Source organism: Paroedura picta, chromosome 1 (genome assembly GCF_049243985.1).
Source record: "Paroedura picta isolate Pp20150507F chromosome 1, Ppicta_v3.0, whole genome shotgun sequence".
Classification (NCBI taxonomy): Eukaryota; Metazoa; Chordata; class Lepidosauria; order Squamata; family Gekkonidae; genus Paroedura; species Paroedura picta.
In genome coordinates, this window is record NC_135369.1 from 12,320,311 (window position 1) to 12,347,739 (window position 27,429).

General features: G+C 50.7%; 1 protein-coding gene across 1 annotated transcript in view; it reads right to left on the reverse strand.

The window, feature by feature from the left end:
• KCNN3 (potassium calcium-activated channel subfamily N member 3) overlaps positions 1–27,429 on the reverse strand; it is a 146,064-nt gene that overhangs the window by 109,231 nt on the left and 9,404 nt on the right. The window contains exon 2 of the mRNA XM_077321834.1: positions 4,663–4,758. Coding sequence (XP_077177949.1) covers positions 4,663–4,758 — 96 coding nt within the window. The remainder of the gene's footprint in view (positions 1–4,662; positions 4,759–27,429) is intronic.

The window sequence follows — 27,429 nt, forward strand, 5'->3', positions numbered from 1 at the left end:
TCTTCCAGGCCAGACTGGCCAGTGATTATGGAGGTTTTTTTCTTAGGCGGGGGCATCCTCTGGGCATGGAATTGGGGTCACTGTGAGTGGGCAGATAGTTGTGAGTTTCCTGTATTCTGCAGGGGGTTGGACTAGATGACTCCGGAGATCCCTTCCAACTCTACCTGCTGGCCTAGTCCTTCAAACAACATGTAAAGGTTCAAGGGGGTGGCAGGTTTCAATGGATGAGTGATAAGGTTTGTGAGTGTCCTGCATAGTGCAGGGGGTTGGGCTAGATGAGCCAGGAGGTCCCTTCCAACTCTGTGATTCTAAGAGACGCCAGGAATTGAACTGGGGACCTGCTGCACTTTGCATTTCGGAAATTCTGCTCGTAGAATAGATGCTGTACCACTAAAAAGCAAAAGTTCAGGGGGGGCGGCGGGGGGGGGAAGACACCAGGGATCAGGATTTCCATACAGCTACCCTAATTCTGATGGCAGTGGGACCTCCTGGTGACCCAGTGGACTTCCTGGTTTTTCCTGCCGTGTAACACAGAAAGTTGGACTGGAGGGATCAGTGGCCTGATCCAACATGGCTTCCCTGATGTTCTTAGGTCTGGGGCTGGGATGTTCTGTATTTATGGTGTTGAGGGCTTTTGGCGCTCTGACCCAGCAGGTGGATGTCCTGGTAGCCCCTGAGTTTTGGCCACAGCGTGTTGGGCTGAATACACCACTGGCCTGATCCACCATGGCTCCTCTTATGTTCTGTTTCCCATTGCCTGTCTTAGCATAGCAACCCTGTTACCGCATGGCAATTTCCCTTCCCAGATCTGTTGAGAATGGGCCAGAATGGGCCACCCACCCTAACCCTCGCCGGCAGAATTACAAACGTCCTTTTTTTACATATATATATATATATATATATATATATATATATATATATATATATATATATATATATATTTTAATGAATGAAAACTTAACCATCTTCCATCGCGTGGGAAGGAGAACAAACGGCCCTAATTTAAGCCTCACCTCCTCTCCGATCACAGATCTCCTTTCCCACGACCAAATTATATCCGCAAGCCTGCAGTGTCCCCTCCTACGCCTTTCTCTGGTCCTCCTCCCACTTCTTTTCCATGAGGTACACTCTGTACGTACTCAGAGGCCCAGCCCTGGCCTTAATTTGGCACGTCCTGCAGCTGAAAAATACTGCGGCTGAACCCCCCCAGCTCAAATCCAACCGGTGTTGTGGGCAGCAGTGCCAGGCCCCCCTCTGACCCCCGATGGGCAGAGAGGATAAAGCTGCTAGCGCCAGGCTGAGAAACCCCCAGAGATTTGGGTGCAAACCCCGAGGAGGACAAGAACTTCCGTGGGGTACCATGCCCTACAGTCCACTCTGCAAAGGCTCGGTTTCCCTCCAGGGGAACTGACTGAGCTCCGTAGTGTGGAGATGAGCCGTCGTTTCCTGGTCCCACATGGAGCCTGGCATCCCTATTTGGGGTAGCTGTTTGGGCAATGCAGGTCCAAAGAAGCTGGGTGGGGGAAGCGGATGACACATGCACACACGGAGGACACACCACAGCAGGGGTAGTCAACCTGTGGTCCTCCAGATGTTCATGGACTACAATTCCCATGAGGCCCTGCCAGCAAATCTGCTGGCAGGGGCTCATGGGTATTGTAGTCCATGAACATCTGGAGGACCACAGGTTGACTACCCCTGCACCACAGGGCTGAGTCCTACGGGTGGAAGAGACAGGATCAGAATACAAAAGGGGAGTTCCCAATGGCAGGAAGCAGCACTGGCTGCTCCAGTAACCATAGCAACGTTCCGGGCTTCGGCCTAGCTGCCTCCCAGCCACCCTACGAGTTTCTCCCCCTGCCCCTTTTTACAATGGCTTTTCGCCATTCAGGGCAGGAGGGGGGAGTTCCCCCATAGCACCGATCCGCCTCCCCTTCCTTTCACTAACACAAGCATCAGGGGAAGGCCGCATGTCGAAATTTGAGGGAGGGGAGGGCACGATGTGGTTTCCATGGCAGCCGTCGCTAGGTACGGCAACCCCGTTGGCTCCGCGCTGGTAAAAGTCCGGCCAACTAGCCTGCCGGAAGGGAATCCCGGAACTGGGTTGCCAACCTCCAGGTGGGGCTGGAAAATGTCCCAGAAGTACAACCATCAAATATTTAAAAGGATGCCATATACAGGATGGAGCAGAGTTGTTCTCTCTTGTTCTCAGTCCCGGAGGGACGGACCAGAACCAATGGGATGAAATTAATGTAAAAGAAATCCTGTCTAAACATCCGGAAGAAGCTCCTGACAGTTGGAGCGGTTTCTCAGTGGAACAGGCTTCCTTGGGAGGTGGTGGGTTCTCCATCTTTGGAAATTTTTAAACAGGGTCTGGATAGACATCTGACGGAGTGGCTGATTCTGGGAAGGTCCAAGGGGGTGGCTGGTTACCGTGGATGAGCGATAGGGTTGTGAGTGTCCTGCCTGGTGCAGGGGGTTGGACTAGATGACCCAGGAGGACCCTTCCAACTCTATGATTCTATGATTCTGATCTCCAGTCTGCAGAGATCAGTTCCCCTTGGACAAAATGACAACTTTGTAAGGTGGACTCAGTCTCCTTCCGCCTCCAGCCAGGGATGGGGGGTAAAGTTGCCAGATCCAGACTGGCAAACCTGGAGATTTGGGGGTGAAACCCTCCAAAGCATCTATTTTTCCAGGGGAATTCATCTCTATAGTCTAGAAATTAGTTGGAATTCTTAGGGATCCCCAGATCCCACCTGGAAGCTGGCATCCCTACCCTGCTGAGGACCCTTCCCTCCCTAAACCCCACTCTCCAAATCTCAAGGAATTTGTCAAGCCGGAACTGGCAGCCCTATGTCAGAGATGTCAAGAGTGTGAATGTTTGGGCTGTATCTTGGCAATGAAACCCAACAGGTGAAGCCTTTCTTGTTTGCTAGGTCTCCACACTGGGGCTAGTATGGGCTTTGCTCCAGTCCAGCAAGGCAGTTTATAAGGATGCCAGCCTCCAGGAGGGACCTGGAGATCCCCTGGAATTACAGTTCATCTCCAGACTACAGAGGTCAGTTCCCCTGGAGAAAATGGCTGCTTTGGTGGATTTCAGGATGCCAATCTCCAGGCGTGGCCTGGGGATCCCCTGGAATTACAGTTCGTCTCCAGACTACAGAGGTCAGATCCCCTGGAGAAAAGGGAAGCTTTGGAGGGGGGGTTCTGTAAAACTGCACCCAACTGATGTCCCTATTTTCACTAGGCTCCACATCCAGTTAGGACTTGACTAACCTGATACTGGCAAACCTATCCCCCCTCCCCTTACCACCAGTGGCTGTCCCCCCCTATTCTTATATTATTCCCCCTCCCAAAAAAAATCCTAAATGTGTTAAGCAACATGCCCACCACATATACTTTTCCGGCACCCAAACATGGCTCCTAACAGCCCTTCCCAATACTCATCAGCCAGGTGCCTCAAATGGAAGGCATCTTAGGACGAGATCAAACCCGAGCCCAAAAGATACGTTCTCGAAACCGCTTTAAAAATCAATAAGTAATCAAGTGGGTAAAAGGAGCGAAGTAAACAGCAGTGACACATATACGCATGCAAATGCAACCTCGCACGCGGTTAAACAATTCAGCAAGAGCGGCCAGCCGCACCGGCTTTCTCGACCAATTTAACAGCAAAGAGGCAGACGGAGCATGTGACGGAATTCACAAAACGCCTGGCCAAATCAGTAGGGTTTCACCTGGCCCCTAAACCTGGCGTCCGGTACTCCAGGGAGGGATCTGTGCATCTGTTTGTAAGAAAGACACAATGTGCATTCCTAGAACCGACAAAACTGGGGGCCAGTACTTGGTAAATGAGTGATTTTGGTCACGCATATAGCTGTACATGCATTGAATGTAACATGAGAATTACCCAACGCACATACAAAGAAAAAATCAAGTATACACCGTACATGGCTTGTACTTGTGTTCTATATAACTTGCAAAGAGACCTTCAGGTTGCTGGTCTTAATGGGAGAAGCACCCCAAGTGGCAGGGCTATACAAGCAGAAGGACCTGTGTTCAAGTCCTGCTATCGGCAATGAAAGCAAGTTGGAGATACCAGGAAATGTTGTTCCCGTAATAAACAGAGCAGACCGGGTCCCTGGCCTTTTTGAAACAATGGGCGATTTTGGAATTCTGACCAAGCAATGGGTGGGTATAGACACAAAATGGCTGCCACAGCCAAAAGGTGAAACCAGCCCCCAAAATGGCTGCCCTAGCTTCACTTTGGCCACACAGTCAAGATCCTTGACTGCACAGCCAATAAAATCACCAGTGGCCAATCAGAAGCCTGGCTGTAGCAGACAATATTGTGCTTAGTAGACTAATGGCCTGATGTGGTATACAGCACCTACAAGCAGGGGTGGTCAAACAGTGGCTCCCCAAGTGTCCATAGACTACAATTCCCATGAACCCTTCTAGTAGTTGCAGCTGCTGAAAGGAGTTCATGGGAATTGTAGTCCATGGACACCTGGAGAACCACAATTTGGCCACCCCTGTAAAATCATCGCTTCATTTCAATTAAATGCTGACCTTTCTCTAGGATCCAACTGTTTAGCCACCACTGAAAGACACTCTGTCCAGCTGTTTCCACAGCTGGGTCCTGGAAGCAAGAGGACGTACCTGAACTTCCCGGGTGTGGTAGGCGATGATGAGGCCCAACAAAATGACAGTGGAGAGGCTGATAAGGCATTTCAGTGCCAGAGAGAACATGGAGCCCTGTGAAGAAGGGAAGGAGAAAAGGAGAGGGAAGGTTAGCCGAACTGGTTTTATTTAGGGCAGGGGTAGTCAAACTGCAGCCCTCCAGATGTCCATGGACTACAATTCCCAGAAGCCCCTGCCAGCGAATGCTGGCAGGGGCTTCTGGGAATTGTAATCCATGGACATCTGGAGGGCCGCAGTTTGACTACCCCTGATTTAGGGCATTATAGGAGTCCTAGAATTTTCAAGCAGCCTGAGAGCTTCTTAGAACGACACACAGTTGGCATATGTAACACCAAAATAATCCAATTAAACAGAAAAACGGAGAAGGAGCAAAGGAAAATAAGAACCGCCACCAAAAGGCCGGGAAATTGGTATTAGCTATCAAGTGCCAACAGGAACAAAACTAGCTTTTTTGCCTCCCCGCCCACCTACAGACATTCATTTATTTATTTAAAACATTTAATAGCTGCCTTTCTCCCCCTACGGTACTTGAGATATCTCAGAACAGATAATACACACACATTTGTTTTAAAACAACCAACTTAACCAAATGCAGTCCTAAAAGAAACCATCTTCAGCTGCCTCTAAAGATCGAAAGTGAGGGGGTCAGGCATACCTCCCTGGGGAGATTGTTCCATAGTCATGGGGCTGCCACTGAAAAGGCCCTGTATTGTATATCCACTGGATGAGCTTCCTAGATTTGATGGGACAGTCAGGAGGGCCTCTCCCTGTGACCTTAGTTTCTGGGTAGCAACTTAGAGAGACGACATTTGGATGTTTCTTCCGGATGTTTAGATGGAATTTCTTTTGAATTAATTTCATCTTATTGGATCTGGTCCGTCCCTCCGGGGCAAGAGAGAACAACTCTGCTCCATCCTCTAAATGGCAGCCTTTTAAATACTTGAAGATGGTTATCAGATCCCCTCTCAGTCATCTCCTCTCCAGGCTAAACAGACAAAACTCCCCCAACTTTTCCTCATACATCTTGGTCTCCAAACCCCTCACCTTTTTTGTTGCCCTCCTCTGGACACACTCCAGTTTGTCTACATCCAACGGGAGTGCCCAGAACTGAACACAGGACTCCAAGTGAGGCCGAAACAGAGCAGAGTAAAGCGGTACTATCACAACCCATGATCTGGACATGATACCCTGTTCGATACAGCCCAAAATCCCATTTGCCTTTTTAGCCACCGAGTCACACTGCTGACTCATGTTCAATGTATGGTCTACTAAGAGTCCTAGATCCTTTTCGTAGATACTACTGCCAAGACAAGTCTCCCTCATCCTATATTGGTGTAGATGGTTTTTCCTACCTATATGCAGAACTTTACATTTGTCCCTATCGAATTTCATTTTATTCTATTTAGGCCAGTTCTCGAGCCTCTCTTTCTGGGCAAAGTTGTTTTCTCTTTTTAATAAAACTATTTTATTCCTCTAAGGGTTGCAGCCTGGTGCTACGACCAACACCAAATACGTGGTTTAGGGGTCTATCCTAGGCTCTGCCAACAGACTGGGGCTGTGAATGCCTTGTTGAAAACTAGATTCTCAGGATGTGAGGGCCTGACTAACATCTAAGTTATAGAAGCACAGAGTTGGAAGGATCAGCCAAAAGCAGTGGTTCTCAACCTTCCTAATGCTGAGACCCTTTAATACATTTCCTCATGTCGTGGTGACCCCCAACCATAAAATGATACAAGGGTTCTTTCACAGAAATTAAACCGAAACTGACCCATGGAGTGAAGATCATAGAATCATAGAGTTGGAAGGGGCCATACAGGCCATCTAGTCCAACCCCCTGCTCAACGCAGGATCAGCCCAAAGCATCCTAAAGCATCCAAGAAAAGTGTGTCTCCAACCTTTGCTTGAAGACTGCCAGTGAGGGGGAGCTCACCACCTCCTTAGGCAGCCTATTCTACTGCTGAACTACTCTGTGAAAAAAAATTTCGGCACAACAAGATCCATTGTTCATGATGGTATATAAATTGGTTATAAATTGTATATAAATTGGTGGAAGCCCCCGCCCCCCAGCTAAGCTGCTTGCCCTGCCACAACCCCTGTGAGAGGGTCGTTCGACCCCCAAAGGGGTCCCGACCCCCAGCTTGAGAATCACTGGCCTAAAGCAGCCAGGATAAGGACCTGCCCAGCCACTGCTTGAAGACAGCCCGTGAGGGAGGGCTCATCATCTCCTTAGGAAGCTGATTCCACTGCTGAACTACCCTGGCACTGGAAAAAAAAATTCCTGATCTCTAGCCAGTACTGTTCTACGTAATTTAAACCCATGACTGCAAGTCCTGTCCTCTGCTACCAACAGGAACCTTTCCCCACCCTCCTCCAAGGGACCACCTTTCAGATCATTCAAGAGAGCCATCCTGTCCCCTCTCAGCCTCCTCTTCTCCAAGCTGAATATTCCCAAGTCCCTCAGCTTTTCCTCACAGGGCTTGGTCCCCTGGCCCCAGATCATCCTCGTTGCTCATCATTCCTGCACTGTTTTGTCCGGAGCAGCCACAGTGAAATTCTCCACTGCGGGACTTTATACACAGGTCATAGGTACAAACTTAGCCCAGTAATGCATGTACATTTCCCCAGAGGCGCAAACAGAAGAAGAGTAGGTTTTTATAGCCCACTTTTATACCCTATCCAAAGGAATCTCAAAGCGGTTTACAATCACCTTCCCTTCTTCTCCCCACAACAGGCACCCCATGAGGTAGGAGAGTCTGAGAGAGCTCTGACAGAACTGCTCTGTGAAAACAGCTCTAACAGAGGTGTGACTAGCCCAAGGTCACTCAGCTGGCTGCATGTGGAAGAATGGGGAATCAAACCCAACTCTCCAGATTAGAAGCCTTATCCACGACACCAACAGAACCACCCCAGGTCAGGAAAACAGCTACAGTCCCAATGCAAACTAGACCAAGATACAACTATGAAATCAAGTTTCAGCCAGATCTCCTAACATAATCTGCTTGACAGAACATATAAGACTCACATATTTAGTCCATATGCTTCTAACATACAGAAGAAGAGTTGGTTTTTATACCCCACTTTTCATTGGTCAAAGGAGACTCAAAGCGGCTTCCAATCGCCTTCCCTTTCTCTCCCCCACAACAGACACCCTGTCAGGTAGGTGAGGCTGAGAGTGCTCTGACAGAACTGCTTTGAAAGAACAGCTCTAGCAGGGCTGTGACTAGCCCAAGGTCACCCAGCTGGCTGCGTGCAGAGGAGCAGGGAATCAGACCTGGCTTGCCAGATTAGAAGCCGCCACTCTTAACCACTGCACCCTCTGGCAGAGAGAAGCAGCATATAAAAAACAACTCTGCAATTTTACCAGACGCAGCTTCTGAACCGTCTTCAAGGGGAGACCCGCGGACAGCGCCTGCAGCAGTCTAGGACACAGCCTCCCCAGAAATGGACCTGAGCCAGGAAATCTTCTTTTGCAAGGATTTGCGGACAGCCAGCAGTAATTCAAAGCCAGTCCAAAAGTACTAACTTCTCAGAGGCGGGGGGGGGGGGGGGGACACAATCCTGCAAAGGCTAAGAGTTAATCAGAAAGCTTTGTTCTATTTTGCAGATTTGGGTTTTGTTTTTTAAGAAATGTGCTGTAAGGCGGAATTGCCGAACGCAATAAATTGATTACAGCCAATCCAGCAGCAAGGCGATAACGCAATTAGACCGTGCCAAGTGTAGAGAGGACTCTCTTCCCGCAGGCCTTGCTATAGCTAATAGCTGCAGATGTTCTCATAATGGGCACGGAGGATCAGAAGATCCTTGCCTTGAAAGCCAATGCCCGCTGGCTGGGCACTGAGCATCACTGCCTGCTCAGGAAGGAGGGAGCAAAACGGCTTTCTGCTTTGGATTTGGCTAAGGGAATGAACAGGCGGATGATCCCACATTTTGCAGCTGTCTTACAGTGACAAACAGCCACAGGGACTGGAGCAACCTTGCTATGAGGAAAGCCGGAAGAGTCAGGGAGTTTTCAGCTTAGAAAAACAAGATTGGGGGGGACGGGGGACACAACACAGGCTTAGTAATTTACACGAAGACTGGAACTTGGAGGCATCCGATGAAACCGATGGGCAGTAGGTTCAGGATGGAAAAAAATGAGATACCACTTTACATAAAAAGGTAAAGGTTAAGGTATCCCCTGTGCAAGCACTGGGTCACATGTGACCCTTGGGGTGACGCCCTCCAGCGTTTTCATGGCAGACTCAATACGGGGTGGTTTGCCAGTGCCTTCCCCAGTCATTACCGTTTACCCCCCAGCAAGCTGGGTACTCATTTTACGGACCTCGGAAGGTTGGAAGGCTGAGTCAACCTTGAACCAGCTGCTGGGATTGAGCTCCCAGCCTCATGGGCAGAGGTTTTAGACTGCATATCTGCTGCCTTTCCACTCTGCGCCACAAGAGGCTCTACATAGGGAGACATTACTAATGTGGAATTAGCTGCTGGACAATGTTGTGATAGCCAAAGGGATAAACAGATTTAAAGGGGAATCAGACAGGTTGGTGGGACATAGGTCTGTCAGTGGCTAGCAGCCGTTGTGACTAAAGAGAACTTCCGTGTTCAGAGGCAGTCAACATCTGACTCCCACAGCATTGGTTACCATCTGAGTCACCCTGGTCTCCCTGTCCTGTTGCTGGCCCTGCAGAGGGACTGGCTGGACTGGAGGGACCCTCCCTGGTCTGACCCAGCAGGGCTCTCCTGTGTCCTTATGAGGGGAAGGCCTCGGCCTCCCTGCCCTGTGGCTGGCCCTGCAGAGGGACTGGCTGGCCCCTGGGTGAGGCAGGAGGCTGGACTGGAGGGACCCTCCCTGGTCTGAGCCAGCAGGGCTCTCCTTATGAGGGGAAGGCCTCGGCCTCCCTGCCCTGTTGCTGGCCCTGCAGAGGGACTGGCTGGCCCCTGTGTGAGGCAGGCAGCAGGCTGGACTGGAGGGACCCTCCCTGGTCTGACCCAGCAGGGCTCTCCTGTGTCCTTATGAGGGGAAGGCCTCGGCCTCCCTGCCCTGTGGCTGGCCCTGCAGAGGGACTGGCTGGCCCCTGTGTGAGGCAGGAGGCTGGACTGGAGGGCTCTCCTGATATACTTATATACTGCAAGACTACACAAGGGCTTTGGGGAGTCAACATGTTTTCAGGATTTGCCTGCTTGCTCCCCTCTTTCATAGGCTGTACGCTCTTTACTTATTGCATGGCCTGTATAGTATAGCCAGGAGATCCGTCCAAGCAAGAGAGATTCAGAGGTGACTTGCCTCCCTGGTGTCATGCCCGTGCCATTCCTTGTAGGCCTCCCATCCACAAACCAGCCAGGGTCGACCTTGCTTTGCTTCTGAGATCTGACAAGGTCTTACCTGGGAGGGTAAAACAGGCACAGGTTTATTGCCAAAAACAGAACTCTGCACACGCACAGACACAGAGCGACTGGCTCGCCCGGGATCCAAACCACAGATTCAGTCCACAGATTCAGCAACCACAGAACGATTCAGGAGAGCCAAGATTTTAACAGAGATCCGCTTTTAACAAGCTAGTTCCCGAGAATCTTAAAGTTGTACACTTTGTCGTTTATAGAGAATAAAGCTGCATTTCCAAAACCCATCAGGAGGTTCCTTTGTCTACATCTACTGCATCCTTACCTCTGACTGTTTTTTTTGTTTTGACCGGAACGGATCCTCGGTTACCCTGGATACTTTTACTCTCCCTCTCGCACTCATTAACTTCAGGCTATTACTTTGGTAATAACTGTCCTTCTCATGCCAGGATGGTGGCTGGCTGCTCTCTTGGGCAATTTTTCTTCTTTTAAAATTAATAATTCATCTCAAGGGAGGGAGAAGAGCATACAGGCTTTTTAAAATAAAAATGCTATAAATGAAATCGGAACCAAGGTTGAATCCAGTGGCACCTTTAACACCCACAACAATGGTATAGGGTTTAAGGGCATGGGTGTCGTGATTAAGAGTGACGGCTTCTATTCTGGAGAACTGGGTTTGATTCCCCGCCCCTCCATATGGAGCCAGTCACAGTTCTGACAGTGCTGTTCTCACACATCAGTAATATCATAGAATCATAGAGTTGGAAGGGGCCATACAGGCCATAGTCCAAGCTCAACACAGGATCAGCCCAAAGCATCCTAAAGCATCCAAGAAAAGTGTGTATCCAACCTTTGCTTGAAGTATGCCAGTGAGGGGGAGCTCACCACCTCCTTAGGCTCTCTCAGTTTCCCCTCCCTCACAGGGTGTCTGTTGTGGGGAGAGGAAAGGGAAGGCAATTGTAAGCCGCTTTGAGACTCCTTCGGGTAGAGAAAAGCGGCATATAAGAACCAACTCTTCTTCTTCTTCTTCAGTAATATCAAGGGTCTCTCAGCCTCACCAATAATGTGGTTACGTGATGCCTACAGATGCAATCAAGAAGGATTCCTCAAAGGCTATAGAAGGTAAACCACGGACCAATTAAACCAATTTCTGGCCCGAGCGCTAAAGATTCCCTTCTCTTCGAATAACAGTGTGGTCTACCTTCAGAAACTATTTGTTCTTTCGGTCCCTGGGAGCAGCACGCCAGGTGAGCCCCCAATTGTGTCCCGAGGCCATTCACGCACCCTCATTCTAACCTACCTTGCAGGGCTGTTGTGGTCAGAATAAAACCGGGAAAGCCGTAATCTGCTTTGGGTCCCCGCTGGGAAAGGAAAGCAAGGGTATCAGTAACTAAATAATACTGCCTCATACTGCAGCATCAGTATTGTCTGCTCAGGCTGGCCGCGTCTCTCCAGAGTCTTTCCTAATTCTTTCAGCTGGAGATGCCAAGGATTGAACCTGGGACCTTCAGCATGCCAAGTGAATGCTCTGCCACTGAGCTACAGCTCCCCCCACCCCAAAGGCAAGAGAAGCAGAGATCTGGCAGATGGGGCAATAGGGAGAGGCATCACTGGATGAATTTTCACAAAAGCACAAAACCAGAGTCCAGTGGCGCCTTTAAGACCAACGAAGATTTATTCAAGGTGTGAGCTTTTGAGTGCAAGCACATAGTCTGAGGAAGAGCGCTTGCACTCAAAAGCTCACACCTTGAATAAACCTTTGTTGGTCTTAAAGGCGCCGCTGGACTCTGGTTTTGTTTTGTTGTGCTGCTTCAGACCAACCCACTTGAAGCTCCGGATGAATTCTCGCCAGCCTTGCAGCTGTTAAAGGCACAGGGGCAGGGCTGTGCCAAGAAAAGAAAATGGTCTCCCCTTGGAAAAGGCAGCTTTGGCATATAAATACAGAGCAGCTCCAAAGGGCAAGGGTAGGCGGGGCGGACCGCACAGCAAGGTGCCGCTGTGGGTCCTCATTAGTGGCCATTGATTTCCCAACGACAGAATAGCGAAATGAGCCCTCCGCTGGAGCAGACTCCCTCTTTTACAATAAAGAGCATTAAAACCTCATTACGCTTAGAACCACCCAGAGAAAGGCCCCCTCCCCCTACCTCCGTACTCCCTGGACACAGAACAGAAGAGAAATTTCTCTTTCCAGACCTGGGCAAAACTCAGTTAGCACCTCTGGACGGCTGAAAGCAGTGGGGAGTTAACCCCTCGTCGACCTCAGGAGCAAGCAAGGGAGGGCATGCCCCAATAAACAGCCCCCAACAAACACAGACAAGTTCCCCCCAGATTTAAACTCCACAGCCTGCAATTCAGGGCGTACTTATTACCTCTGAAGATGGGCTAGAAGGGGAACATGCATAAAATTGTGCCAGATTCGAACCCAGGCTGAGCGGGAGGGAGGCCAGCAGGCCAGCTGCTGAGATGGTGGCAGTTTTCCTCCTCAAATTAGTTTGGATGCTTTGCAGTTCAAAAGAACACAGGAGAGCCCTGCTGGGACAAACCAGGGAGGGTCCATCCAGTCCAGCCTCCTGCCTCACACAGTGGCCAGGACAAATTATTTCCTGTTAAACGGGAACAGCAGCAATCAACATGTGAAAACCCATACTGTCTCACACATGCTCAGGGGTATTCTGCAGCCACAAAACAATAGGGTATCTATTTTCCCCGACATCTGATGAGAGGGGAATATGCCTAGGGAAGGATACGTCTACCTGTTTCCCCTACCTCGTTCAGCCCACCTCTCCTCTGAGGAGCTCAATGCCATGCAAACAGTTCTCCCGACCTCCATTTTGTCCTCACAATAGCCCTGTGAGGTAGGCTACGTCGAGAGAGAAAGAGCCAGTGGCCCATTATCACCCCACAAACAAGACAACCGGGGATTGAACCTGGGACCTTCCGCACGCTGAGTGAGGGTCCTCCACTGAGCCACAGACCGTCCCGCAGCCTAGCCCGGCTCCGATCCCCACACTGTTCTTTCTGCACAAAGAAAATCAGTTTCTCATCAAACCAGAAACTGATCCCCAATTCAATGGCGAAGGTTCAGACCTGCATTAGGTTCAGATTCCATCTTAAAACCAGGCGATTTGTGAAAGAGAAACCTCTCAGACCCCAAACGTTATATGCCTAATTAAATAACGTTAATCAAATTCAGTGAAAAAGGGCCAGAGTCCAGGAGCCTCACAAAAACTAGCAAAACTCATGGCTGGAGAGGAACCTTGGCAAGCAACTCCTCCCTGCCCCAAACTTGGTTCGTCTTGAACAGGGATAGTCAAACTGCGGCCCTCCAGATGTCCATGGACTACAATTCCCATGAGCCCCTGCCAGCGAATGCTGGCAGGGGCTCATGGGAATTGTAGTCCATGGACATCTGGAGGGCCGCAGTTTGACTACCCCTGGTCTTGAAGGTGCTGCTGGACTCTGGCTCTTCCCTCCCGCCCCAGAGAGACTTACACGGCTATCCATGTTAATCTAATTCAATTTGGTTGTGGGGTTGTTGTTTTTTTTGTTGAATTGTTACCACTCTGACCCTCCCTTCCTCTACGCAACCGGTTAAGGGAGAGACTGGGGAAAAAGCATCGCCCAGCATCGAACAACACCCCCCCTCTCAAGGGGCAAAGGGCGCCAAAAGATCACAATACACAGGCGGAGAATGTCGCTGGGCATTCCCACAGGGGGGGCGCTGCTGGCACGGAGCCACCGGGCCCGGCCCTGGTGGAAGGGAATTCTCTCTGCCCGCCTCTGCTCCCCCAGCTGTCGATTCCCCACCGCCCACGCAAAGGGGTACTCCTGCCAACCGGCTCCGGTTTCCTTCTCACAATAGGAAGGCCGGGTGGAGAGAAGGGGACGTTCCAGTGCGTGAATCCAGCTGTCTGAGATTCCCCTCTCCGAAGCAGACAGGTTGCCCCGAGCTTCACCCAGAGAGAACGAGGGTGGTGGGGACTTCCTTGGCTCTCCCCTCCCCCCGAACCTGGATATTTCGGACCCAGCAGAGGAAGATGCAGGTTTGCTTCAAGAAGAAGAAAAAGAAGAAGAGTTGGTTCTTATATGCCGCTTTTCCCTACCTGAAGGAGGCTCAAAGCGGCTTACAGTCGCCTTCCCTTTCCTCTCCCCACAACAGACACCCTGTGAGGGAGGGGAGGCTGAGAGAGCCCTGATATCACTGCCTGGTCAGAACAGTTTTATCAGTGCCGTAGCGAGCCCAAGGTCACCCAGCTGGCTGCATGTGGGGGAGTGCAGAATCGAACCCAGCATGCCAGATTAGAAGTCCGCACTCCTTACCACTACACCAAACTGGCTCTCAAGAGAAGAGGGTGCTTCATGCACACGACTGGGAGGACTAGCAGGACAGGCAGACGGCTGCCTGTTTAGTTTCTGCTGGCCCCGTGGAGAAGGTACTATGAGACTGAAAGCAGAGCACATGGGCAGGCCTAAAAGTGAGTGTGTCATGAATAAGAGAAGAGCTGGGGTTTTTTGGTACCCTGCTTTGCACTACCCGAAGGAGTCTCAAAGCACCTTACATTCACCTTCCCTTCCTCTCCCTACAACAGATGCCCTGTGAGGAAGGTGAGGCTGAGAGAGCCCTGAGATTACTGAGGAAGAAGAAGAGCTGGTTCTTCTATGCTGCTTTTCTCTACCCGAAGGAGTCTCAAAGTGGCTTACAGTCACCTTCCCTTTCCTCTCCCAACAACAGACGCCCTGTGAGGGAGGTGAGGCTGAGAGAGCCCTGAGATTACTGAGGAAGAAGAAGAGTTGGTTCTTATATGCCGCTTTTCTCTCCCCGAAGGAGTCACAAAGCGGCTTACAGTCACCTTCCCTTTCCTCTCCCAACAACAGACGCCCTGTGAGGGAGGTGAGGCTGAGAGAGCCCTGAGATTATTGAAGAAGAAGAAGAATTGGTTCTTATATGCTGCTTTTCTCTACCCGAAGGAGTCTCAAAGCGGCTTAAAGTCGCCTTCCCTTTCTTCTCTTTCCTCTCCCCACAACAGACACCCTGTGAGGGAGGGGAGGCTGAGAGAGGCCTGAGATTACTGAGGAAGAAGAAGAGTTGGTTCTTATATGCCGCTTTCCTCTACCCGAAGGAGTCTCAAAGCGGCTTACAGTCACCTTCCCTTTCCTCTCCCAACAACAGACGCCCTGTGAGGGAGGTGAGGCTGAGAGAGCCCTGAGATTATTGAAGAAGAAGAAGAAGAGTTGGTTCTTATATGCCGCTTTTCACTACCCGAAGGAGGCTCAAAGCGGCTTACAGTCGCCTTCCCTTTCCTCTCCCCACAACAGACACCCTGTGAGGGAGGTGAGGCTGAGAGAGCCCTGAGATTACTGAAGAAGAAGAAGAAGAGTTGGTTCTTAGATGCTGCTTTCCTCTACCCGAAGGAGTCTCAAAGCGGCTTAGAGTCGCCTTCCCTTTCCTCTCCCAACAACAGACGCCCTGTGAGGGAGGTGAGGCTGAGAGAGCCGTGAGATTACTGAAGAAGAAGAATTTTCGAAAGCTCACGCCTTGAATAAATCTGTGTTGGTCTTAAAGGTGCTACTGGATTCTGATTTTATTGTGCTACTTCAGAACAACATGGCTACCGATTTGAATTGATCCTTTCCCAGTGTTCAGGTGTTTGGTCCAAAGCAGCAGAACAAAGTTTAAGTCCCGTGCCACCTTTGAGACCAACCAAGTTCTGCTCAAGGAGCAAGCTTTCGGGTGCCCAGCGCATGACAGAATGCCCCCAAAAGTGTGCAGAGCCCGCAAAAACTGAAGCCTTGAACAGAACGTTGTTGGTCTTTGAAAGGTGACCCTGGACTTAAGGCTTTATTTACCCTTTCCCTAGGCTTGCCAACAAACATAACCTCTGCTTCTGAGCCAGCGCGGTGTCAGGGTTAAGAGCAGCGGCTTCAAACCTGATGAGCCGGGTTTGATTCCCCGCTCCTCCGCATGCAGCCGTGACCCTGAGCTAGTCACAGTCTTCTCGTAGCTGTTCTCTCAGAGCTCTCTCAGCCCTCCACCTACCTCACAGGGTGCCTGTGGTGGGGAGAGGAAGGGAAGGCGATCGTAAGCCGCTCTGAGACTCCTTCTGCTGCAAAAAAGCTCGGGGGAGATAATGGAGCACTCTGGCAATAATCTGGAAGAAAAAGATATCGATGACTTTCATTTTTGGCAATGCAGCTCCTGTTGTCATCCTGAACCTGGTGCCCAAAATGTGACACTCCAAGGTTTATCTGATGCTGAGTTCTGCCTGCTGCAAATAGACAAGTTTAGGTTCCTTTGCATATTGTTTGGGGGGGGGGCATTCTGGCTATAATCTGGGCCAGCATGGTATGACTCTCTTCATTTTTGACACCCCGACTCCCACGAACATGCTGAAGCTGGTAGGCAATTGTGAAACACGCATCTTTATTTTCAAAGGAACAAAGTTTGCGTCCCTTGGCAACTTGAACTGTAGAATTATGGATTTGGAAGGGACCTCCAAGGTCATCCACTGCACTACGCAGGAACTCACAACTACCTGCCCACCCACAATGACCCCAATCTCATGCTCAGATGATCCCCCTCCCCTCCAAAAAAAACCCAACAGAATCCCTGACCAGTCTAGCCTTGAGGAAATTCGCCTCCCGACCCCAAAGTGGTGATCGGCATTTCCCTGGGCATGCAAGTAAGGGCCACAAGAGCCAAGCACGGACACCGTCCCTTCTGCCCAGCCACTCACCATCTGCCTCAGTTCACAGAACTTTTGGCTAAACATCTGGAACTGATGAAGAACGGAGTAACCTGCTGGAGCCAGTTCTCTCAAGAAGAAGAAGAGCTGGTTCTTATATGCCGCTTTTCTCTTCCTGAAGGAGTCTCAAAGCAGCTAACAGTCGCCTTCCCTTTCCTCTCCCCACAACAGACACCCTGTGAGGGAGGGGAGGCTGAGAGAGCCCTGAGATTCCTGCTCGGTCAGAACAGTTTTATCAGTGCCGTGGCGAGCCCAAGGTCACCCAGCTGGCTGCATGTGGTGGAGGAGTGGGGAATCAAACCCGGCTCGCCAGATTAGAAATTGGAGCTCCTAACCACTACACCAAGCTGGCTCTCCACCGCAACGTAAGCCAGGTTACTCCCAAGAAGACAATCTGGCGCCACTATTCAGCCTTTAAGTCCCATTCCCCCGGAAGGGCCACCCGTCCTCTTGATTTCAATTCATCTTCTCATTTGGAATATTGTCATCGAGCCGCAGATTGTAGCGTAACGTGATGGATAGAAGAATGTAACACAATTTGGAATGATGTGTATTTTTCGGGGCTGGGGACAAGGGAGACCGATCCGCACAGGCAAACACCCCACTCCGAAGACAGCGTCATGTTTGAGAGGAGACGGATGGAGCGGGGTGACACCGATTGATTGCTCTCGGCATTCCGCTGCCCAAGACACATCGGCCCATTAATCCCCAATCTTGACAGATTTATTTACTTCACTCTGTTTCGCCCCCCCGCCCCGCCCCCAGGAACTAAACTCCAAGAAACGGTAACCTTATATCAGTCTTTCTCAACTTTCTTACCCTTGAGAAAGCCCTAAAACTTTCTTCAGGTTTGGAACCCCCAGAAGTGGCATGACCGATCGTGCAGAATATGGTTGGGAAGCAGAGCTGGGGACATGCCCACCTGGGCCCCTCCCCTTCACACCCCCTCCAGACCCACTATGGGTCACTGGGGGGGTTGACATGACAAGATGCAGCCAGCTGGGTGACCTTGGACCAATCCCATTCACTTTCCTGGCCCCCACCTGGTAGAACGAGCTCCCGGAGGAGATCAGGGCCCTGATGGAGCCAAAACAGTTCTGCAGGGCCTGCAAAAGGGAGCTCTTCCGCCAGGCATTTGGTTGAGACCAGGTATAACCAACAGCTTTCTGAAGGGCCCCTTCCTCCCTTCCTCCCTCCCTCCCTGAACTCTGCTCCTGGACCTCTTTGCACTGTTTGCACTGTTAAAATTATCAGTTAGTAGTATTAATGTTATGGTTATCGATATGTTATGAATTGTTTCTTGTATTGCTTGTTCGTTTTATGTACGACGCCCTGAGCCTCCGGAGATGGTGGTATATGAGTGAATGAATGAATGAATGAATGAATCTATGAATGAATCAATCAATCAATCACCCAATAAATGTTTAACAAATTTTTAAGATATATAAAAAATTAATGAACCTCCACCCATTCCGGAAACCCTTCCAGGGCTGTCACGAAACCCTGGTTGAGAACGCCTGCCTTCTATGCTAAGGTTGTTCTTCCCATTTGGTCCCTGCATCCCTGCAACACCTTGATCAGGCTGTTTACTAATTTACTGCTCATTCCCTTCTGTTCATTCCCATTTCATTTCACCTGAAGAAAAAGAGCTGGGGGGTTTGTACCCTGCTTTTCAGAAGAAGAAGAAGAAGAAGAAGAGTTGGTTCTTATATGCCGCTTTTCCCTACCCGAAGGAGGCTCAAAGCGGCTTACAGTCGCCTTCCCTTTCCTCTCCACCCAAAGGAATCGCAAGGGGGCCTACAAACACCTTTCTCCTCGTCTCCCCACAACAGACACCCTGTGAGGGAGGTGGGACTGACTGGAGCTCTGAGAGAACTGTGTATGGCCCAAGGTCACCCAGTTGGCTCCATGTGGAGGAGTGGGGAATCAAACCCGGTTCTCCAGATTAGAGGCCACTGCTCTTAACCACAACACCAAGCTGGCTCTGTGTGCACACAAAAGCTCACGCCTTGAATAAAACTCTGTCTTAAAGGTGCCCCTGGACTCATTCTTTGTGTTGTTGCTTCAGCCGAACTCGGCAGCTTCTAACCTAGTGAGCCAGGTTTGCTTCCCCAACAGCCAACTGGGTGATCTTGGACCAATCACAGTCCTGATAGTGGTGTTCTCATCGAGCAGTCCTGTCAGAGCTCTCTCAGCCTAACCTACCTCACAGAGTGTCTGTTGTGAGGAGAAGAAGGGAAGTTGGTTGGACTAGGGTTTTTTAATGGGAGTTGTAGTGTATGGGGGTTTTATTGTATAACCCACCACAAGCCAGTTAGCTGAGAGTGGCAGGAAATTGAATGAATGAATGAATGAATGAATGAATGAATGAATGAATGAATGAATGAATGAATGAATGAATGAATGAATGAATGAATGAATGAATGAATGAATGAACGAATACTAAGCCGCTTTGAGTCACCTTTGGGCAGTGAAAAGCGGGGTATAAAACCCAACTCTGCTTCTTCCACTACCTGAATCTATTTTCCGATGAGTTATATCTGCCAGAGAAAACTCAAACTTTGCTCTATGTCTCTGAATGCTCACAAAAGCTCCCACCTTGAATAGGTGGTCATAAAGTTGCCCCTGGCCTCCAGCTTTGCTCTACATTTTTAGTACGTGTTTAATTCCCTCTTTTTTTCTTTAAAAACTCAACCCCCTTTCCACTGCACCGGCCTTCCACCACATCAGGGATCTGGTCAGAAGGTGTTGAAGATCAATCGCAAACTCCCCCCCCCCAAAAAAAAGCCCCTCCGCAACATCTACCCAGAACAAATTTTAGATATTTGCAAACGGTGACATTTCAGAAAGGGGGAAAGTAGCTGAGGCAGGCAATTTGAATAGCGCTGACTTTGCTCCCGCTGTCGATCGGAGGAACAGATGCAGAATTGGCTTGGCCAATATTTGGCCCCCCAGCTCCTCGCTGACGTTTCCCAGTTCCCGATTTCTGAATCCGGCCGCAAAGACCAAGCTCCGCACCCCAAAATGAGGGGTGGCGCTGGAAAAGGTTGTCGAGCAGCAGTCGACGTATGGCAAACCCCACAGGGTCTTCAGGGCAAGGGACGGACATAGGTGGTTGGTCATTGCTAGCCGCATCTTCCCTGGTGGTCTCCCATTCAAATGTTAACCAGGGCCGACCCTGCTTACCTTCCAAGATCTGATGAGGTTGGGCTAGCCTGGGCTATCCAGGTCAAGGGAAGAAATGAGCAGAACTGGTTGCCCATTGCCTTCCTCTGCGTAGCAACCCTGGATGTTGCACTACATAGACCAGGGGTAGTCAAACTGCGGCCCTCCAGATGTCCATGGACTACAATTCCCAGGAGCCCCCTGCCAGCATTCGCTGGCAGGGGGCTCCTGGGAACTGTAGTCCATGGACATCTGGAGGACCGCAGTTTGACTACCCCTGACATAGACCCTCACTGGCTTGATCCAGCAGGACTCTTCTATCTCAGAAGTCAGCATGGATTTGTCTCCAACAGGTCCTGCCAGACCAACCTAGTTTCCTTTTTTGACCAAGTAACAGGTTTGCTGGATCGGGGAAATTTGGTTGATGTCATTTACTTGGATTTTAGTAAAGCTTTTGACAAGGTTCCCCATGATGTTCTGATGGATAAGTTGAAGGACTGCAATCTGGATTTTCAGATCGTTAGGTGGATAGGGAATTGGTTAGAGAACCGCACTCAAAGAGTTGTTGTCAATGGTGTTTCATCAGACTGGAGAGAGGTGAGTAGCGGGGTACCTCAGGGTTCGGTGCTTGGCCCGGTACTTTTTAACATATTTATTAATGATCTAGATGAGGGGGTGGAGGGACTACTCATCAAGTTTGCAGATGACACCAAATTGGGAGGACTGGCAAATACTCCGGAAGATAGAGACAGAGTACAACGAGATCTGAACACAATGGAAAAATGGGCAAATGAGAACAAGATGCAATTTAATAAAGATAAGTGTAAAGTTCTGCATCTGGGTCAGAAAAATGAAAAGCATGCCTACTGGATGGGGGATACGCTTCTAGGTAGCACTGTGTGTGAACGAGACCTTGGGGTACTTGTGGATTGTAAACTAAACATGAGCAGGCAGTGTGATGCAGCGGTAAAAAAGGCAAATGCCATTTTGGGCTGTAACAACAGAGGCATCACATCAAAATCACAAGATGTCATAGTCCCATTGTATACGGCACTGGTCAGACCACACCTGGAGTACTGTGTGCAGTTCTGGAGGCCTCACTTCAAGAAGGACATCGATAAAATTGAAAGGGTACAGAGGAGAGCGACGAAGATGATCTGGGGCCAAGGGACCAAGCCCTATGAAGATAGGTTGAGGGACTTGGGAATGTTCAGCCTGGAGAAAAGGAGGTTGAGAGGGGACATGATAGCCCTCTTTAAGTATTTGAAAGGTTGTCACTTGGAGGAGGGCAGGATGCTGTTTCTGCTGGCTGCAGAGGAAAGGACACGCAGTAATGGGTTTAAACTTCAAGTACAATGATATAGGCTAGATATCAGGAAAAAGTTTTTCTCAGTTAGAGTCGTTCAGCAGTGGAATAGGCTGCCTAAGGAGGTGGTGAGCTCCCCCTCACTGGCAGTCTTCAAGCAAAGGTTGGAGACACACTTTTCTTGGATGCTTTAGGATGCTTAGGGCTAATCCTGCGTTGAGCAGGGGGTTGGACTAGATGGCCTGTATGGCCCCTTCCAACTCTATGATTCTATGATTCTGACATTCTGATGAGCAGGAGGCCTCGATTTGAATCCCTACTGGAAGCTGGCTGGGTGACCTCGGACCAGTCACGCACACTCGCCCTCACCTACCTCACAGGGTCGTTGTGAGGATGTCACAAAGAAGGCGCCCTGGTCCTAAGTCACTTTGGAGTCGTAACTAGGGTACAAAGCGGGATGCAGATTTTTTAAAAATGGGGCAGAACCAACTGAAGCTCAATCTGGGCTGGGGAGGAAAAGTTCAGAAGAGGAAATCTGTCTCCCCTATCTCAGCAGAGCACAGTTGATGGCTTCGGGCTCCGTCTGGAATTCGGGGGTGATCTTGCTGCCTCCCTCACAATACTAGCACCCTATCTGATCCCAGAAAACCTAGCCAGGCCTTCATACGACAGCCATCTCCAGGCTAGACTACTGTAACTCACTCTAGACTTACCCTTAGCCTTGATCCATAAATTGCAGCTGGTACAGAATGCAGCTTCTTGGGCCCTTACTAGGACGCCATGGAGGGCCCAAATCCATCCTGCCCGCCAGATGAATTTCAGATCAAGTTTTAGGTTTGGGTTTTAACCTTCAAGCCCATACGTGGCCTGGGCTCGCAGGGGTAGTCAAACTGAGGCCCCCCAGATGCTGGCAGGGGTTCATGGGAATTGTAGTCCATGGACATCTGGAGGGCCGCAGTTTGACTACCCCTGAATTTTGGCCGTGGCCCAAGCCTGGTGGGACGAACTGCCAACTGAGACCTGGGCCTAAGTTCCGCTGGGGCTCTAAAATGGCGCTCTTCCGCCAGGCTTATGGTTAAGGTTGGAGCAAGCTCACTGGAAACCAATATCTGGAAATCAGATCCGGAATCAACCAGCACCACCATAACAATAATAATATGCACTATCCGTTGATTTTATCGCTTAATAGGTTTTAAAGGTAAAGGTAAAGGTATCCCCTGTGCAAGCACCGAGTCATGTCTGACCCTTGGGGTGATGCCCTCTAGCATTTTCATGGCAGACTCAATACGGGGTGGTTTGCCAGTGCCTTCCCCAGTCATTACCGCTTACCCCCCAGCAAGCTGGGTACTCATTTGACCGACCTCGGAAGGAGGGAAGGCTGAGTCGACCTTGAGCCGGCTGCTGGGATCGAACTCCCAGCCTCATGGGCAAAGCTTTCAGACGGCTGCCTTACCACTCTGCGCCACAAGAGGCTCTTTTAATAGGTTTTAATGTTATACTAATCAGGAAATGTTGTTTTTCTTGTTTTATGAACTAATTGTTGTTTTATTGACCTGTTGTAAACCGCGCCGAGCCGGCTATGTCGGGAGGGCCGATGAATGAATCACATCAATAAAATAAAATAGGGCCAACAAAATCTACAGGCCTCCATTCATTGATTCCCGGGCGTTCCCGCCACTAAACTGCAAGGTGAACTAAAGGAGGGGGGGGGGAGGAGAGAATTGGAACACAACGAAGTTTTAATGATTGTTTTAATTGTCATTTTAAAATGTATGTCTGACGTGAGCCGCCCCGACAGCCAATCGGTAATGCTTATTTATTTCAAAGACGGGGACGCCTGCCTTTCTGCCGACCGGTCTTCGAGGTGACCTGCAAAGGACAGATTATGTGCAAACACCCAAAAGCCCAGCTCAGCAGTCCTTGGCGGGGTTCGGCTCCACACACCTTCCGTTTAACAAATCCATTAAAATGCAAGGAGACGATGACGCGCCTCAACTGAGAGCCTCTCGAGAGTTCATTAGCGTGACACGACAACAACTTTCAAAAAAAAAGAATTAGGTGGGTGATCCACTGTGCACCTGGCACGGTTTTAAGCGATGGTCTGTACCCACTTATTTACAGCTATGCTAATCACCTGCGTCCTGTCTCATCCTGGACGCCTGCAGAGCCCCGATGATTCCAAGAGGAATTTGTCCTCTCTTATGCCCTTCGTTGGGACTCTGCCCTTCTGGAAGCCCTCCAGGGAGGGGACAAGGAATCTCTTGAGAGCTCGTGCGGTGTGGTGAGTAGAGCTGCAGACTAGGTAAAGGTAAAGGTATCCCCTTTGCAAGCAACGTCATGTTTGACCCTTGGTGAATCCCAGGATGGAAGGCTGAGTCAACCTTGAGCCGGCTGCTGGGATTGAACTCCCACCTCATGGGCAGAGCTTTCAGACTGCATGTCTGCTGCCAGACTAGGAGTCGGGTTCAAATCCCCGCCTCTGCTACAGAAGCTTGCTGGGTGGCCTCAGGCCATCACAACCTCTCAGCTCAGACCTGCCTCACCAGGTTATTGCTGGGAGAAAACACAGAAGGGCAGGAACAATGTCCGGAATCCCAGCTGGGGAGAAAAGCGGGATATAAATCTAAATTTGGCCAATGCAGATGCCAAGTGTGCTGGCTGCGATTTTCGTTGGGGGAAAACTCACATGTCAGGTACAGAAGACACGAGGCTCTCTTATAGTGACACAGACCCTCAGTCCATCTAAGTTAGTACTGTCACCTGATCGGAGGTCTTTCACGTCACCTTTCAACTGGAGATGCCAGGGATCGAACCGGGAGCCTTCTGCATGCCAAGCAGAGGGTCTTCTACTGAGCCACAGCCTCTCCCCTTAGCGGGTCTCAGGCTGAGAGGAGGTTGAGAGGGGACAGGATGACTCTTTGAAAGGTGGTCCTTGGAGGATGGCAGGGAGTGGTTCCTGTTGGCAGCAGAGGCGAGAACCTTCAGTCATGGGTTTAAACTACATGCAGAAAGGTGAAAAAATTCAGAGTAGCTTAGCAGTGGAATCAGCCACCTAAGGAGGTGGTGGGCTCCCCCTCACTGGCAGTCTTCAAGCAGCAGCTGGACAGGGGCTCATGGGAATCCCAGCGTTCCTACCTTTTCCACGGCCTGGGGAGCAGCGGTTTCGGTTACAGCCTCCATACTTTCAGGGTAGCTCCGGGAGACTCTTCCCTGACCCCCCTCTGAATTTCAAAACAATTGGACCACAGGATCCACGTCCAGGGGGCTCCCAATGAGGTGCCCCCATCCGCTACATTCTATCCAAGGGGACAGACTCTCCATCCAATAGAACAGAGAGATGAGAGCAAGTACCTAAGTGGAACCTCCAAGTTCAGAGGCAGTGTACCTCTGAACACCAGTTGAAGGGGAGAGCTATTGCTTTCTGGACCAGAGTCAGCTGAAAACAGGAAGTTGGATCCTTTAACTCCTTTGGGAAAACTTTACTTCGAGGAGAAAAATGTCCTCCATTGCAGAATGCCTTGAAAGCTAGCGTGGAGTAATAGTTCAGTGGCAGATTCGAATCTGATGGACTGGCCTTCATTCTCCACTCCTCCACATGCAGCCAGCTGGGTGACCTTGGGCCAGTCACAGTCCTGTCTGAGCTCTCTCGGCCCCACCTCCCTCACAGGGTGCCTGCTGTGTGGAGAGGAAGGGAAGGAGATTGTAAGCCGCTTCGAGACTCCTTTGGGTAGTAAAAGCGAGGTATAAAAAAAAACTCTTCCTTCTTCTTTTTCATAGACGGCAGGCCGGGAACAGCGGCTTGTAAATACTAAATATAATTCATGGATAAAACATAATAAAATAATCTGAGGCTCTCTTTTTTATTTCCAGCCCTACTCCAGAAGCACCTCCCTCCCCCGATTGGTCCTGAGTTCAAGTTTCCAATGAAACTCCGCTCCTCCAGCCTCACAGCTGCAAATGTTGACTGGCATGCCATCCCTGACGGGCAAGCATATTCCATGCAGGCAAAGGTTAACCCAGTCCAAGGGAAGCGACCACCCCCTTGCTCCAAGATGCACCAGCTGCCTCCTCGCCACAAGCTCCCTTAACGAACAGCCACTGGGATCCGTCAATGGAGAGGCTGCCTCTGAGCATGTGCAGATTGCCAAGCGCAAGTCCCCCAAGCACCTGGATCAGGGCACAACGCTCCGGGCCTCACACTGCCTACCTTGGCTCTCCAGCATCCCTCCCTCTTTCTCTCCCTCTGAGAGAGCATCAAACAATGCTCGGCTCCTGAGAGGGGTGGGGTGGGCAGGGAGGAGTGAGCACCAACTCTCATGCTTCCCTGCAGCTCGTACCAGGTGGGGGTGGGGGGGGAAGATATTTTTAGTTCCCAACTGGCAAGAGAAGAAAGAACCATCCCCACCCTGGCCACGGCCTTGGGACCTGCTATTGTCTCTCTGCTCACGCCAACCCAAAGGAGGGCATGGCGCCAGCATCCCGGCCTGCCTGGACTTCGGAAAGGGGAGGGGGGCTGGGGGGAGAAGAGGCGGGGGCGCTTTCCTTGGCACGTACCCCCCCGAGAGCTGCCCGGGCTCCTGCCATGCATCTCGAGCCCTCTGGAGTTCCCATGCCAACGCTTCCCTTCCTGCAGAGAGCTTCTCTCTGCCTCGGCTTTCCAAACGCAGCCGCAAAAAGCCAACGAGGCCTGCGGATGCACAGCCGGGAAAATCAAGGCGGGGGGAGAGATGAGTTTGCACAGTGCTCCCCTCTTGCTGCTCGCCACCGAATTCTTACAATAGCCCTGCAAGGGAGGCCAATCTCCAGCCGGCATATCAACAGCCTGCGTGGCTCAGCCATTAGAGCACTGGTCTTCGATCGGGGAGGCCCGGGTTCAAATCCCTAGATAGCTCAGCAAGTGGCCTTGGGCCACTCGAGGGCCCCCAGGCTAGCCTACCTCGTAGGGCTGTTGTTAGGAGTAAAAATGCCATCGGCCTGCACAGGATAAAGGATAGTGTTATTCATTCCCTCTAGCTGCAGCCTGTCCTCCTTTCTCCAAAGAGAACCAAAGTCCCTGACCTCATCCTCCTCTTTTCTGTTTTAGGCTCACAACAACCCTGAAAGGGAGGATAGAGAGGCGGAGCATGCGACTGGCTCAAGGACACCCAGCGAGCTTCCATCGGAGACTTTAATGCAAGTTATCAAGCACTTCTGGGTAGTATGAGAACAGGCTCTTGGGGTGTCGAGGGACTACAACTGGAATGTGAGCACCCTACGCCATGCTGCAGCAAAGGAGGCCAATCCAATCTTAGGGTGTATCGACGGCTGCACAGAGCTCAGGAGAGAAAGCATGCTGCAGATTGAAGTGGACAAACCCCATGGGGAGCCTGGCACCCACCTCTGGGGGCCTTTTGATACTTGAGGGCAGGGGCAGAGGAGAGTGACCAGGATGACTCTAGGTTTGGAGTCGAGGCAGACTGGAAATGTTCCACCTGCAAAAGAGCAACTTGAGGAGGGATGGGGTCACTCTTTGGAAGTGTTCGGAACTGAAGAACAATAAAGTCAGAAGGGGCCAAAGAGACCATCTAGTCCAGCCTCCGCTCAATGCGGGATCCACCCACAGCATCCCTGACAGGTGTCCATGCAGCCGCTTCTTGGAGACAGCCGGGAGGGGGAGCTCACCACGGCCCTAGGAAGCCCATTTCACTGCTCTGGTACTCTGTACAGAGATGTATCCTAATATCTAGCCAGTATGTTTCTGCCTGCAGTTTAAGCCCATGATTACAAGTCCTCTCCTCTGCTGCCAACAAGCACCGATCCCTGCCCTCCTCTTAAGTATTTTCAGAAATTTCCAAAGAGCCCTCATGTCCCCCCTCAGCCTCCTCTTCTCCAAACTGAACATTCCCAAGTCCAAGAGACCAGTAGGTATTTAAAGGCTTGAGGACCCTCTGGTCTGACCCAGCAGGGCTCTTCTGTGTCCTTATGAGGGGAAGGCCTCGGCCTCCCTGCCCTGTTGCTGGCCCTGCAGAGGGACTGGCTGGCCCCTGTGTGAGGCACGAGGCTGGACTGGAGGGACCCTCCCTGGTCTGACCCAGCAGGGCTCTCCTGTGTCCTTATGAGGGGAAGGCCTCGGACTCCCTGCCCTGTGGCTGGCCCTGCAGAGGGACTGGCTGGCCCCTGGGTGAGGCAGGAGGCTGG